Raw genomic sequence first — 15,895 nt, 5'->3', positions numbered from 1 at the left:
AAATATATATTTGTACCCTGTGTCCTCATAAACATTGTCGTCAGCAGATCTGTTCATTGGCAAACATTGTCCTTTTATGTCGTAATCAGCAAATTCTATCTACCAGATTATGTCCTTGTTCATATGAAACTTACCCATTGTTGTTGTTGCGATTTGTGGACGGCCCGGCAATACAGGCAATGGTCGACACGTAATATTACATATCAACACTACTGTAGTATCACTGGAATATTTACGACTTGGCATAGGGAAACATAATCCAGTGTCATAGGCATGTACCTGGGAAGGATTTATCCAAGCAATGCAATTAGTACATTCACAGCATTTCAAGAAGCAATTTAAACTATCAACGCAATAAATTTCTCAGCAAATGTGAGCAACGGTCATTTAAGTTAATAACTATTCATGCTTTTGTTTTACAGTGAGAGATGTATATTCAATCATCATCACCATTATCATCATCATCGTCGTCGTCGTCGTCGTCGTCTGACATCACCATTAAGCTTACCGTTTCATCGCCATTGTCGTTACAATAGTCATCGCATCGTTGTCCCTTACATACCCATATTTTGAACGACTTATAATCAAAATAATCAAATAAAGAAAAAAAAAATATGTGCAAAGACTATTCAGCTTACCAGGACCTTTATCTCTTAGAACAGAGAGATGATTGTATTTGACCTTGGGCCGAATCCCTCGTCGAAATATACGTATCGGCCATTTTCAGGACAAAAGAATGTAAATCGATTTCGCTTTTTTATCTGTTGAATAATATGTCTGATTCAAAACTTGCTTTCAAAAGGTTGACTTCTCCAATTGGCTTATTGGACCGGTGCGCCTACAAGTTTGGCGACTTATATCCGGTGAGGGCGATCTACATATACTTGTAAAGCCAACCCTGCTCATAGTCTCGGTTCACCCAGACTGCAGTGGGGCTCTTCTGTGTGGGTAGCCGGAAGAAGAGCCCCACTGCAGTCTGGGTAAACCGAGACTAACCCTGCTCAGTGCATGGTTGCCGCGGGGTAAGGTCACATTTCTAATCAAAGAAATGCCGCCATCCATGACACAGCAACTCTGTGCGCAGACCTACCAAACGCAGCCTTCTTTTCTTTACACGATTTGCAATGCAACCAGCAAATATGTCTCGGCTTGACTTGGCTTTGTGTCACATTACAACGATATTTACAACGATATTTATTTTGTAATTGAATGGCTGAATTATACATCACTCAGTCCCGCCTGCGGCTATATCTAACCTTTCACATGCCCACAGAAGATACTGTATAGTCTCTCAAACAGAAATTCTCTGGAACGTTGTGATGACATTGTCGCGCACTGCAGATCTAGACCATATATATGCAATGTATAGAAGTGACGCAAGAGAATGCAGAAGCTATGCTTAAACAATTTATCTGCAAAATAACTGCAAAAGTACTAGTTTAAAAATCAGATAACTTTAAGTCAATTTAAAACATGAAAATAAAACTCAATACTTATGCAAATACCAAAAAGCTGACAGAGTAATATTTCTTTTAAGCACTGCTAACCTCATGTTTTTGAAAATTGATGGAGATTATTTTGACTTCGAATATATATTTCATGAAATTTTGGACCACGGTAAAAAGGAGACTAGCCAATTACGTACACTCATATTCTTAAGCACAGTATAACCAGTGTCTGCATTTTTACAGGGTTATCCACGGCCTGAAATATGACGATATCTCAGGCCGTGTTGAGTTTATCTACTGGTCACTCGTATAATGTCTTATCTACAGAATAATTACTGTTGCACATAGTAATATTCTTTGTTGACACAAATTTTTTGCAACTCATAAGGGGTGTGGTAGGTGCTACACCACAGTTCAGGTATACAACACGATGAAATTTTTAGTACTCCACATAGTTCCGACCGCGGCCTAATCGCACCTGTAGCCTTTCCCGGGACCACATAAATATAATGGTCTCCCATAATAGAAATGTTCTGGTATACTTTGAGATCACTTTCACGCACAGTGAACCATACATGAACCATGGTCCCTCCACAAAGAAGAACCATGATGCAACAGTAGTGGCAGGGTCTGTATTACCATTTTGCTTAATTCATTCCCCCCCTCTACAGCTGAATTCAAACACATTAGACTGGCCCCAGTCGCTTGGCGTTTACTATGCGGTTGTTACTGTCTGACCTTTATGTTCAACCAACAATCGTCCGGAGTAGAATTCATTGTCCATAATTGTATTGCATGTTATCTACGAAATGCCTTTTGTCGGCACGAATAACACGTGATGTTTCAACACTCTTTTGGAGAAGAAAAAGAAATTCTGCATGTGATAACATTTTCGGCATTTTAAATCTTGAAAAGAAGAACAGTGCCTGCGTGCATGCAAGCATGCAAGCATGCATGTATGTATGTATGTATGTATGTATGTATGTATGTATGTATGTATGTATGTATGTATGTATGTATGTATGTATGTATGTATGTATGTATGTATGTATGTATGTATGTATGTATGTATGTATGTATGTATGTATGTATGTATGTATGTATGTATGCATGTATGTATGTGTGTGTGTGTGTGTATGTATGTATGTATGTATGTATGTATGTATGTATGTATGTATGTATGTATGAATGAATATATGTATGTATGTATGTATGTATGTATGTATGTATGTATGTATGTATGTATGTGTGTAGTATGTATGTTGTATGTATGTATGTATGTATGTATGTATGTATGTATGTATGTATGTATGTATGAATATATGTATGTATGTATGTATGTATGTATGTGTGTATGTATGTATGTATGTATGTATGTATGTATGTATGTATGTATGTATGTATGTATGTATGTATGTATGTATGTATGTATGTATGTATGTATGTATGTATGTATGTATGTATGTATGTATGTATGTATGTGTGTGTGTATGTATGAATATATGTATGTATGTATGTATGTATGTATGTATGTATGTATGTATGTATGTATGTATGTATGTATGTATGTATGTATGTATGTATGTATGTATGTATGTATTGAATTAAGAGCAGACATTTCTGTTTTCAGTTGGGACCTTATCAGCGACGATGGTCTGATATAGGTGTTTATGAACATAGATTTAAGGTAGAACACGCCTCGGGACAGACATTCGGACTCTCAAACTTTTACAATTCTTTTCTGATATACAACTTGTGGGGGTTAATTTTAAATTCTTGGTGCAAGAAAACTTTCACCGGCTTAGTTCTTCGAAATTCGAAAATTTTATTTTTTCTCTATAGAATCGGGATGGCGGCCATTATGAATTTTAAATATCGATAAATCGTGGGTTATTTGTTTATCTATTACCCAAATTTGCACAGTGACCCCGATTTTCATTATTGATTTGGAAAGAGAATGGTTAATTAAGGAAAGTTTTAGCAAAAGTTTAAGTCTTTCACTTTCGTGGTGCGTACTACCCTAACTTGTAATACAAAAGCTTGAACAGCCAAAGTTTCTTGAAGCGTTTCCAAAACAATTCCTTAACATCTTAAGCAAATCCTGTGTTGGCTAGCGGTAGAATAATGACGGCCATCGTCATAGAAACTGATAAATGCAAGTTTTGAATTTTCCCCGCGCACATACATGGTGATAGTTTAAAAAAATAAAGGTACAGGTTTTATGTTGAGACGCCAGACAAGTTATGGGCGAAGTTTCCTTTTTCCTGTTTAGACAATAGTAAATACACCGATAGACGCTGATATTTTCCTTGATGGGCTAGATGGCAGCCGGTGAAACCGAAAATACATTGTCGTTATAAAACATTCACAAGTGCTTCGGCGAAAAAGTTACAAACGAGACCTTTGTATTTTGCTGGTGTGCACCTCGCCACCACACATGTACTTTGAAATGAAATCGACTCCGGTTGTGGGTTTACTCTGGCAGTTTGAATTATATTGTAAGTTGTTGATAACGGCAGCCATGCTTACGAAAAACACAATACTTCCTTGTAAGTGGGGACGAACAATGCGTTGGTGCCTTTATACATACACTGCAATGCGTCACGAAGGAACATAAAGTCTTGCCATATTGTTCTGTCTGACAACCGTTACGGTAAACTTCATCACAAAACATTTTCATAGCATGAAGGTAAACTCACCTGTAAGTTGAAAACACCGTAAAACAAGCCACAAACCAACACTGTGATAAATGTATTCATTTTGGCAAGGCCTAGACGGTTGCAACGGAAACTTGGGGAAACAAAATCTGTCAACTACCGAGAGTGGCGCAAAGGCATGGAAAGTTAAAATATTTAAGTCATAGGGTAAAAAACTCCCTTCCCGTGATTCAAATCAGACAACCAATAAGCTTACGGAGTGTAGCACTGTCTGAGGTACACGTATTAAATCACATATGCATAAAAATGCAAATGATTGGTTGATCAGAAGAGCACAATGCTCATGATAGTTTTTGAAGTGTACAGTTGTCGATCTTCAATGAGTAAAGGCCAAACTTTGAACTCTTTTCACCTGAGCCAAAAGAATGCATGTTGCGTGCACAACATATCGGGGTCAAAAGACGGTCAAACAAAAAATATACAAAGAGACGGTATCGCCATTGTCAACACAGCAGACTGCAGACATGAATGTGATAGGCAGTAATTTTTTACGTATCGCTCAACACTACAACAAATAGGAGAAATCCTGATATACTCTTGCACTTGCCATAACAAAAACGACCTTGAACAGAAAGTATCATTTTTACTGGGAATTTACACGAGCGACAATAGAAGGCATAATAATAAATCATAAAAATAATAGAAAGAGTGGGCTGATATTCAAAACACACAATCAATACCACGCTAAAAAGGCGAGACAAAAAGAAATCCTCTTCACAACAACAGCCCACACACAAAACAAAACAAGCTCACGGAAAGCATTGTCAAGCATTTGGCCGAGGTGAAAAAACTATTTGCACTACCACCGATCACATCGTTTACGAGAAAGAACACTGGACGAGAAACATCAATTCAGATCGCCTTTAGTCACACAAGGCAATCGAAATGTTTATATCCAGATTCATTGCTAGTGATCAGCCACGCTGAAACCACGAAGATAAAATTTCACGATCACAAAACTGAGGATAGAAAACGCTTTGTGACTGATGGGAAACCAAAATCGGGTTTCAAAACGTAAACCGTCAAAGGATTAACGTAAACGGTTTGACACATTACGTGTTGCCAGGTGGGGTGCCGCTTTCCCTTTTAATATACTGACACTATGGCCCATACTATTGTTGTCAATGTTGTCTGAAAGACAACCATGATATTCTATTAGAGCAGTGGGTGTCATGAAAAGTCGACTGGATGACAACCAGGAGAAAAGATAAAAGAAATGTGGCTATATGGATAATAGAACAAGAAAACCTAAACGACTGTAAGCATTTTATCAATTATATTTTAACCAACTTATACACCGCTTGCCAATATATCGGTACAGATGATTAATTCATTAATTTTTTACAACTATCAAGGAAATTCCTCCATGTGACTGTAACCCGACCTACCCTATTTAAATTTCTCTGACTCTCAATTTTTAAAATATTTTTTGGAGAGTCACGCACGGTTTGCCACATTTTGCTGTTTTTCAAGAGTTGCACTCCGTTAAAAATATGTCAAATGTTCCCGACCGACCTACCCTATTTCTTGTAGCATATTGATGGAAATAATCGGATTTTTGGCCTACAGACAACACAAAAATCACTGGTTTTAGATGAACTCTTGTTTGATATAGCTAGCAAGCGACTGATGTATTGAATATCCAACACTCGTAAGACCTCGGCGCTAAGAACGGAAGACTATATTCGATCATATCTCATGCATTTTCAATTACCGCTCTCGCAAAGTCCTCTTTGGCCTCCGTCTCATACAATTAGTTGGCTTTTTTTAATAAGTATAACTCTTAAATAACCTTGTTATTAAAATGTCATTAAAAATCCGACCCCCCCCCCCCCCCGTAAAGCGCTTGATCTAAGAACAGCACTTACCAGGACAGTAGTGTGCAGTTGCCAAAACTACTGTACTGTCATTATTGCCGATACAATAACGTTTCAAAAGTGAATATTGAACAGTTTATTTAAATAAAAGGGAAAGATGATTTTAAATGACAATGTGGGAAAGAATAATTTTGCTGTTTTCGTAAGACACGCTTCTACAGCATCACTTTGTCCACGTACAGAAAACGTCACCTACGAGGGTTGGATGAAAAGTTTTGAGCCTAAAGCGAAGTCCTACTGGAATGAGTTTCTATGTTAATTATTTTTCAACATAGACCCCCTTGCGGTCTTCACAGTGCTGCCAGCGGGTCTGCATTGCTTTGATGCCTGCTTTGTAGAAGGTTTCATCTTGGTCGTCAAAAAGTCCTGAACGGCGGATATGACGTCATCATCATTGTCAAAATTCTTTCCACGAACTCTGAGGGTGCTAGGTCAGGAAGTATAGTGGCTGTGGAAGAGTTTGAAGCCGCAGTCACGCAGTGTTGCCATGGAAATGACTGACTTGTGGGGTGGAGCATTGTCCTGACGGAACAAGACACCTTTTCTCAACTTCGTCGTTTCTTTTGATAGCCTCCCGTAACTGCCTCAATAGAATAGTACTCTCCATTGATAGTTAATCTCTTTTCTAGGTAGTCCATGAAGACAAGAAGAGTTGAAATAAATGCAAACCAAGCTTCATTGATATGTCATAGCTCCTTCATAGTCAGGTTCAAAATGTTTTCCAGACACGTCTTCCACATAGCATTTAAGAATGACATTTCTAGTCGTTACGTGACATGGAATTCATATTCCTTCAATGTAAGTATTGGTGTATTTTCTTTCCATTATCTTTCCTTCAGTCTTTAGTGCGTGTTTACAGATCCTTATTGCATCAATGAGCACATACCCTCGAGTTTTCTCCAGGGTCTATGCATTAAGGTGGTTCGTACCTCGAAAATGGAATACTTCAACTTTTGCTCAAACTTTCTCAAAGCAAACTTTCAACCATTCTCTTTCAAATTATCCGACCTTTACCGATATTTCAAATTCAAAATGGACGACATCCTTGTTTATCTTAATAAGGCAAAAGGAATTCTTTATTTTCACAAACTTGAGCTGGGAAAACTTTATTTACTCTATAAGCTTCAAAATTATCCCCCACAAGTACTAGTGGTGGGCCAAAAGTATTTAGAAGCTTCAGAGTCTGGGTGATGTCGTTATTTACAATGTCAACATGAATCAAAAGTGCAAAACGTTTGAAAGACGCCAATCAAAGTTTAACGTAGATTTTAAGATCGTACTCGATAAATAACCTTTTCGTTGATTTTATACATTGCACGACTCATTGATATGTGTATCATAACCTTGATTTTATGCTATGCGATATTCATGTCATAATGTCTCCCTACACACATTTAGTGAATCAGTCAGATATTGTGACCAACTGAATGGACGCTCGGACTGACGATTCAAAACACGTACACCAAGAAACATGGATCTCACGATACTAAATAGGGAAAAGTGGAACAAATTTGCAAAACAATGGAAAATATCCAAAACCATTTATTTTTCCGAAAACAAATTATCATACATCATATTTGGCTGGGTGGCAGTCCAGTTATAATCGTTAACTAACCTTTGTAAAAGATGTGAAAACTGTGGCTATAACCGGAGGATAGCTAAGTTAAGCTTATGTAATCCAGACAGAGTCTTGGCCCTGGTACCTGCCAAGTGACAATAACTACACAGGAACAGAATAACTGACTCAAGAACAAGTGTACCTTTATTGCAAAATGTAACGGTTCATTGCGGTTTTTTTTCTTTTTTTTTTTAAATTTGGTGTTCCTAGAGAAACTACAGTCTGTGGGTGTGGTAAGTCTAAAAGTTTAAGTATTTTGAAATAAGGATGCCGTCTTGTGAGAATAGCAGAAAAAAGACATCAAAATGTGTTTACTCTTACATATAGCATTTAAAAAAAGACTGATAGGGAAGCCTGATCCACTTGAAAGGTCTTTGGCGCGCTTTGTTATATATTTTCACAGGTTGTGAGGTTGTGCAGGTATGTCTTCTTCCATACGCTTGCGCAGTAGACCATAGACCCTCGAGTTTTTCTCTCTGGTCAATGAGTCGACATGCGACATAGAGTTATAACTAGTAGTGTTTTTGGCGGAGTTGAATATGTGTGTCAACACGTGCGTTACGCCTGCACATACATTTTATGGAGTACTTCTTGTAGATGATTACCAGTGTTAAGATAACGATGATGAGAATTGCAGACAATACAGTTCCGATGATCATCGGTGTAACAGCCGAATCTGGAAATGATAGAAATACATTGCATGTTGTAATATATCGACTTCGATATGGTGATTAGATAACCGATATCAATCACTTCATGAAATGGCAGAAAATCACCGAAAAATCTTACCTTTAGGGACGGCTTTTGACCCTTCGGCGGGCGTCGTACTCTGGTCAGTGATTTCAATAGGATAGGACATTGTGGACGGACCTGTATTTTGCGTAAACAATGCATTTATAACTATTGATGTTGTAACCATGAAACGATAAAAAAATTATTTTAGTTATGGCAAACTTCAATATGGTGATTATTTCACCAATATATATCACTTCATAATATGCAGAAAATATTACCTTCAGTCATGGCTTCTGACCCATCGGCGCGAGAGGACAATGTGGACGGACCTGTATAGTGCGATAACAACGCATTTATCATTCTAAGTTGTTAATACCATTGAAAATAAAATTGTATTTTAAAATCTATCTATCTCAAAACGTGTCTTTGTCTAGAATATATAAGTGTATTGATGTATACTTCCAAAAGTGTCGGTATAAACATGTTTTGTTATTAGCAAAATATCGGAGTATCATTCCAATCTATCCATCGATTAACCTTCCGATCCATCAATCAAATTAACCGCCAAATTTCAAATGAAACTTACCCCTAGTTGGTGGTTCTGGTGGTTGGAACGGCAATTCAGGTAATGGTCGACACGTAGTATTGCATACCAACACTACTGTAACATTACTAGAATATTTACAACTTGGAAGAGTGTAACAAAGCCGTGTGCCATTCATCGGTTCTACGTTCGCAAGTACCTAAATGGAAATATAAATCCAAGCAATTGCTGACTTAATTTACAACTTTTTCTATAGGGACTTTAACCATCACAGTTATCAATTTTCTGACATACATGAAGAACAAGACATTACTATTCACGAGAGGCATATGCAATCATCATCATCATCATCATCATCATCATCATCATCATCATCATCATCATCATCATCATCACCACCACCACCATCATCATCATCATCATCATCATCATCTATCACTGTCGGCGTAACCCCGTCGCCATTTCATCACCAGATCAACACTGTCGTTCGTCGTCATCATTGTTACAGGGGCAGGTTGGTTTAATATCAGCATTATCTCTGAGCAAAGTAATTATGGTAGTATGCGCCTCGGAAATGAAAGACTTACACTTTTGCTCAAATATTTCTTAAAGAGTCTTTCAACCATTCTCTTTCAAGAGTAAAATCCGGGGGGGGGGGGTCACCGTGCAAATTTTGGTACTAGAGAAACAAATAACCCAAGATTTACCGACGTTTAAAATTCAAAATGGCCGCCATCGTTGTGTATGAAGAAAAATAAAATTTTCGAATTTTGAAAAAACTAAGACGTCTAAGACAGTGAAAAGTTTTCATACACCGTGAGCTTTAAAATGAACCCCCACAAATGGTATATCAGAAAAGAATTGTAAAAGTTTGGGAGTCCGAATATCTGTCCCCGAGGCGCGTTCTACCTTAAATGGCCATCGTCGTCCCTGATGTTTGCAACGCCATGAAAAGCTGATTGAACTTTCCAAGGTCTCCAGTCAACATGTAGCATTATTACACATCATGACTGTAATATTGATAATACCCTCGTCTTCAGCTAGGGCATCATGACCAGTATTACCGTCATCAGCACCATCCCTTAGACGAGCAACAAAGTGCACTTTTATTTAAACCGTCCAGACTACTCTTTAACCTTAACAACGACTAATATGTGCAAGGCCTATTCAGCCTAAAGGATCATTTGTCTATAGAATTCTCACTTTAATCTCATGGAACACAGAGATGAGATAATAGTGTTCGAAGTTTGCCCGAATCTCCGAAATAAAAATATCAACCTGTTTCATGACAATTTCACATAAAATTATTTCCAGTTTCTTTTCTTAAATTAACACTGTATAGTAAACCTGGACTGGTTTCAACAGAAATTGTTTGGATGACAAGGGATAGGTACCCTGCGAGGGCGCTCTACATATCCTCGTTCAGTGACATTGCTTCAATAGTGAAAGCCGCCCTGGGATATGGTCGCCTTTCCGAATTTTCACAAGACATGTCGCCATCCATGACATAGCAACACTGTTCACAGACCTGCCGATGCAGTTTTCCTTCATTTACAGGATTTGCAATCAGACCAACAAAATGATTTTCCGTTGAAATTTTACTTTTTGACAAATCTATTATCTTTGAGTCGATACCACGATATATTGGAGAGCTGGATTTTTGGATTTTAGTACACGCCTCAATTCCGCCCACAGCCTGATCGCACCGATAACCTTCATGGGTCAACAGAAGACAGCAGTCTCTTGGATGGTAATACCCAGGACTGACGAGGATATACGTCATGTACTGCAAACCATAAGTGACGCCAGAGACTGCACCGAGGCCTAAACATAAACCAAGTCCCTCGTGGGCTATTCAGCTCTGGGACTATTCGCCCCATAGACGAGTGTACATAAGCTTATGTACACTCGTCTATGGGGCGAATAGTCCCAGAGCTGAATAGCCCACGAGGGACTGTACCGAGGCCTAAACAGTGTATCGCCGTGTTTGTATTTTCCGATAATGACAGTCAATAATTGCATCGTAGTATGTACATGTCACATTTCTCCATAAAATATAAAATGCAAGGCTCAACGAGAGTGCTAATTAACGAAATGCTTTCCGAATACAGTTCCTTTTTAAGTTTAAGAACTATAAATTTTCTCCTGCTTTTGGAGTTTAATGTGGTATGGAATATTAACTTGTACTCAATTACCCAAGTACAATATGCGTGCCTGCATTTCTACTTGGCTATTCTTTGTGGAAGATTCCTTGTCTTTCAGCAACCTGATATTTGACGCGCCCACTGCTGACTTACTAGTTTACAGACTTGTAAAGTATAATCGCCAATTGTAGAATTCTTAGGACGCAGAAATTTCCTAATAGTTTGATCTGTATGTAAAGCACAGTTTCTAGGTCTATCGCCTGAATTATGAAAATTAATGTTTACTAAAGTAGAATGCGCCTCTGGGACAGATATTCAAACTCTCAAACCTTTTCAATTCTGTTTTGGTCTACCACTGGGTGCCTTGCTCTAGGAAGTAAAATTTTTCACCCGTCTATATAGGATGGCGGCCATTTTGAATTTCAAATATCGGTAAATACTGGGTAGCTCTTTTCTCTAGTACCAAAATTCGGACTATGGCCGCCTATTTATATTCTTCATTGAGAAAGAAACTGATCAAAAGCTTGCTTGAGGAAAATTTGAGCAAACTTTTGAGCTTTCCATAATAGAGTACCAACAAGCATATTATATCCACTATTATAGTTGATAACTAAATCTAGTCCGAATAGTCAGCGATAGCATTGAACATTATTGAGACATATTTTATGTTTCAGTAGGCTTTAGGGAGAGGGAAAAGAAATTGTGATTGTTTTAACAAAACAAAAATGGTAAAAATATCTCAAAACGTTATGCTGCTATTGCCCCTTCTATGTTAGAAATTTCCAAATCAGATGCATGTATCCTAGGCCATTGTGAGATTGCACCCAACAGACTGGATACTTCTACCCCAGCAGACAAACTCTTTGGTTTGTAAGAACAAGTACACAAACTCGTTCATCATCTGAAACGAAAGCCAATCTTTGTCAAAGAGGTCGTTTATGAGTCTTGTGGTGTGTTGTAATGGATAGTAGACGTCGTAGAGTCTTTTCTGTAATAGGACGTAATACAAAAGCGTCTATGCGGAAAACGACGTGTGTGTTTCTTGTAACATGCCCCCAGGAAAAAAAGCGAACGTTGGTCGGGAACCTTGTTATATTGTTGTTGCTGGGTGACATCGTCTTTGTTACTTAAAAAAAAGTTTAGGGTCGTTTGGTTTGCTTTAGAGTAGATCAGGTTACTGGAAGCGAAAGTTTTTCTCGAAATAATAGTCAGTCCAGTGTTCAACAGAACGACATAGAGTAAACTATCGCGATCTGCTGGAACAGGGTAATCTTCACTGATTGTATATTTTCATTGCGGCTACTTTATTATCCTGTCATACGCCCTTTTCTTTTCTTTAAGGGACAATTGCTGTAATTGTTGATAATATTTACGTGATTTTTGATTTGCAAAATAGATAAAATTTCTTATTGCTGTGCATAAAGTATTTTGAGATACAGTCTACTAGCCTTCCAAATTGTTTTTATTACATTTCACTTTATTGTTTACAAATAACTTCTACTCCGGACAGGAATTCAGCTATAAACAATAACACTGGACACTGTACATATACAGGCTGAGTTGACACATCGAGTCGGCACGTTCAACACTGTACACATAACAAGTATTGCTGGAGTAGAACGAGAAATTGAATTTCATAAGCACAACAAAGATATTTGAAAATACATCAAAGATTGCAATAAATGAAACAGCATCATATTTACATCTAGTACCATCGCTTTAACAGTCTCTGACGGCAAGTGTAAATGATAGGCTGTTCATGTTTATGGCACACCCCATCCACTTCTTCATTGATCTTCACCAGTGGGCTTTGACTGGCTGATTCGATCCCTGACCAGCATGACCGGAATGTGAACACTGAGCTATTGAAACCCTTACAGCTGAATAAAACTGCTTGCCAGTATAATGTATGTAATGCAGTTCACGTGTACAATAAACGGCACTGGACAAACTGTTAAACTCCGGTAGAGTAAATTTGAATTGACTATTTTGGGGCTGATTCGATCCCTGACCAGTGCGACTGGAATGTGAACACTGAGAAAACACTGGAAAACATCCGTAATGCACACAGAACTACTTACAGGTCAACAAGAGTTCGAGATCGTTAGCTGTAAGGGAAAAAACGTTAGCATCACTTTATTTTTTGATAACAAGCGACAATATTTATCAAATTACATGCTACAGGAGACACAGGGACGTTATGTCAAAGATGACAGAAAAACGTCGCGAAATGAGTGAAAGCTTCTCTCCAGTCTTTTATCTCAATAGATTTGTAAAAGTGTGCAACAAAAGTTACTATTTTACACACTCGAACATTTATTTTTCAAATATGACCATAATATGATAACTGTTTCATCTAATAATAAGGACATTGCACGAAAAATGTTATTGCCCATTTTGCGATACGATCCAATACCGACTAAAGGTAGCCATCTTGCATTTATTCTGAGCACACAAGAACCACTTTGTTCAAACTTTACATAATCACGTTGTATAATTCTATTTTAATTTCTTCTTGATAGTTTGCTTAACTTTCGAAACGAAGGGGTCGTTGCAACACATTTGAATCAAGTTTCCATCGTAATAGAAGTGGAGTAAATCTTGCCTAAAGGGACCGAGAAAATTGTTTATTTTGGAGAGGTATGTGACTGGGAATAGAGTTCTGTTTAGACAGATTTCGCTGTATATAGTATATGTAATGAGTGCGTGTAACTTTGGGAATGCATCAATTATCGTAATACAAGTTGAGTAAATCTTGCCTAAAGGGACCGAGAAAATTGTTTATTTTGGAGATGTATGTGACTGGGAAAAGAGTTCAGTTTAGACTGATTTCGCTGTATATAGTATATGTAATGAATGCGTGTAATTTTGGGAATGCATCAGTATCGTTGCATGATAGCAATTGTTTGAATGTACCTTGTACGGAGTAGTAGGCATTCTTGTCCACATCAGAGCATAGTATAAGGACATACGTATGGTTACCAGTTTGTTTCAGGGAACAATCCAATAAATATATCTTAAATTCTGTTATATCTCAAGAAAAATATAATAGTTATTCTTGGTGAAACAACACCCAGGCAAGCTTGAGTAGGTATGAACTAGCCCCACAGTCTCATTAAGTCAGGAACTGAACCTTCTGTTCCATTCCCTTTTTTGCATTACCGTTTTATTTCTTTCTTTATGTGTAGTCTACGCTATTATTTCGTATCTTGCACAGGCGCCGGTACGCCGAAGTTATTCATTAGCTCAGTGTCCGCTATTACGCGAATCAGACCACTATCATCTCGGCAGAGTTAAATAAATAAAGATCTATTATCCAGATCTATTATCCAGTTGATCATATCAGTAAGTTCAGATACTTTCTGCTACCAGTGTAGAGACTGTGTTAGGGACAATGGTCTACAAAATGGGAAGGGATACAAAATTCTGGAACAGCCCACTAGCAGTTTAAACTTTCTGGCGGGAAATCCAAAACAGAGTGTTTATCAAATATTTCGGGGGAAAACATTGAGAAGGGCGGTATAAATGGAACAGCCATAATGCTAACCTGGATAAAGTTTTGTTGTGCGAAGGCGGTTTGAATGATGAAGATCCTCATACAAAGAAACAAAGTCAAGTTTCGTGTTATCCTCGGACAAACGATAATCTATAGTTTGGAAAAAAATGAGATGACAGAAAATCTGAAGGCAAGCTTTACTTTGTCCCTTCCTTTTAAAGTATACCGATAATGATCGATGGTTTGGCCTAAGTGGTCTTGACAACGGCTGACCCTTAATTCCCTAATATGCGTCGCTATGAAAACGGAAAACTGAAAATATATCAATCATTGCTAAACAGGTGCTTCCATACGTAAAAGTCACAAACGAGATCTTTATATTTTGCTGATAGGCACCTTCCGCGAAAGCAGCTGCTTTAAAATGTACATGAAAATCGACAGTGGTGGTAGGTTTACTCTGGAGGTTTGGCTGATATAGTGTTGTAAGGAACTGCAAAGTTGTCTTAATTGAACAATACACTACTTCCTTGTACTGAAGGACGCTCACTGCGGTAGCGAGGTTCAAACAATGACATTCACCATATGCCTCACGACGGAACAGAAAGTCTAGCCATGTATTGTTTTGTCTCACAACGGTAAACTTTCATCACAAAACATTTTCATAGCAAGAAGATAAACTCACCTGTAAGTTGAGAACACTGAAAAACAAGTCACAAACCAACACTGTGATAAATGTATTCATTTTGGCAAGGCCTAGACGGTTGCAACGGAAACTCGGGAAAACAAAATCCATCGACTACCGAGAGTGGCGCACAAGTGGAAATTTAGAACATTTCAGTCATGGGGTAAAGAACACCCTTCCCGTGATTCAAGTCATACAACCTATACAGACTGTATCACTGTCTGAGGTATCAGAATTACATCACATACTCATAGAAATGCAAATGATTGCCGCATCACGTTAATTTTGATTACCCATGGAATCACTTTTCGTGACAACATTTCAGTGCACTTTTGGAGACAATCATACTATTAGATTGCAGTCAATAGTGAAGGTCTGTCAGCTACGGTAGCTATTCTCAGCTTTCCTAAAATTCTTACTGAATGTCCGCAGATATATTAGTAGGCATTGAGCATTACATGGTTTTCCTCATATCACATTGTCTTCGTCGCCCTCTATGGGATGGGGGAGGGGAGGGTTCGTCGTGATCTCGAATGATCTCTGTAAAGACAAGCTGATCGATGTCGTCATTCCATAACACCCTTGCTGCAATATCTTATCTCTGATGATGGCAGCGATTGGCGGGTTTCGGGTT

The 15,895-nt window shown here is 38.1% G+C and overlaps 2 protein-coding genes across 5 annotated transcripts in view; both read right to left on the bottom strand.

Annotated features, from left to right (window-relative positions):
- The window catches only part of LOC139149045 (mucin-21-like), a 33,346-nt gene extending 28,878 nt beyond the window's left edge, over positions 1-4,468 (bottom strand). For all 4 annotated transcript variants that reach the window (XM_070720553.1, XM_070720554.1, XM_070720555.1 and 1 more), the window contains exons 1-2: positions 4,148-4,468; positions 135-279 (exon numbers count right to left, since the gene is read on the bottom strand). In XM_070720553.1, the coding sequence (XP_070576654.1) occupies positions 135-279; positions 4,148-4,207 (205 nt within the window). In that variant the 5' untranslated portion in view covers positions 4,208-4,468. The remainder of the gene's footprint in view (positions 1-134; positions 280-4,147) is intronic.
- Positions 4,469-7,859: 3,391 nt separating this feature from the next.
- On the bottom strand, positions 7,860-15,514 carry LOC139149044 (uncharacterized). The gene is made up of 5 exons (XM_070720552.1): positions 15,262-15,514; positions 8,982-9,138; positions 8,674-8,724; positions 8,450-8,530; positions 7,860-8,336 (listed from the first exon to the last, which is right to left on the bottom strand). Exons 1-5 carry the CDS (start codon positions 15,370-15,372, stop codon positions 8,173-8,175), a joined length of 564 nt encoding a protein of 187 aa, XP_070576653.1. The 5' UTR covers positions 15,373-15,514; the 3' UTR covers positions 7,860-8,172.
- Between the last annotated feature and the right edge of the window lie 381 nt (positions 15,515-15,895).

The sequence above is a fragment of the Ptychodera flava genome, chromosome 14 (genome assembly GCF_041260155.1).
Source record: "Ptychodera flava strain L36383 chromosome 14, AS_Pfla_20210202, whole genome shotgun sequence".
Classification (NCBI taxonomy): Eukaryota; Metazoa; Hemichordata; class Enteropneusta; family Ptychoderidae; genus Ptychodera; species Ptychodera flava.
Note: the sequence above shows the minus strand (reverse complement) of the source record. Positions and strands in the feature narration are given on the sequence as shown.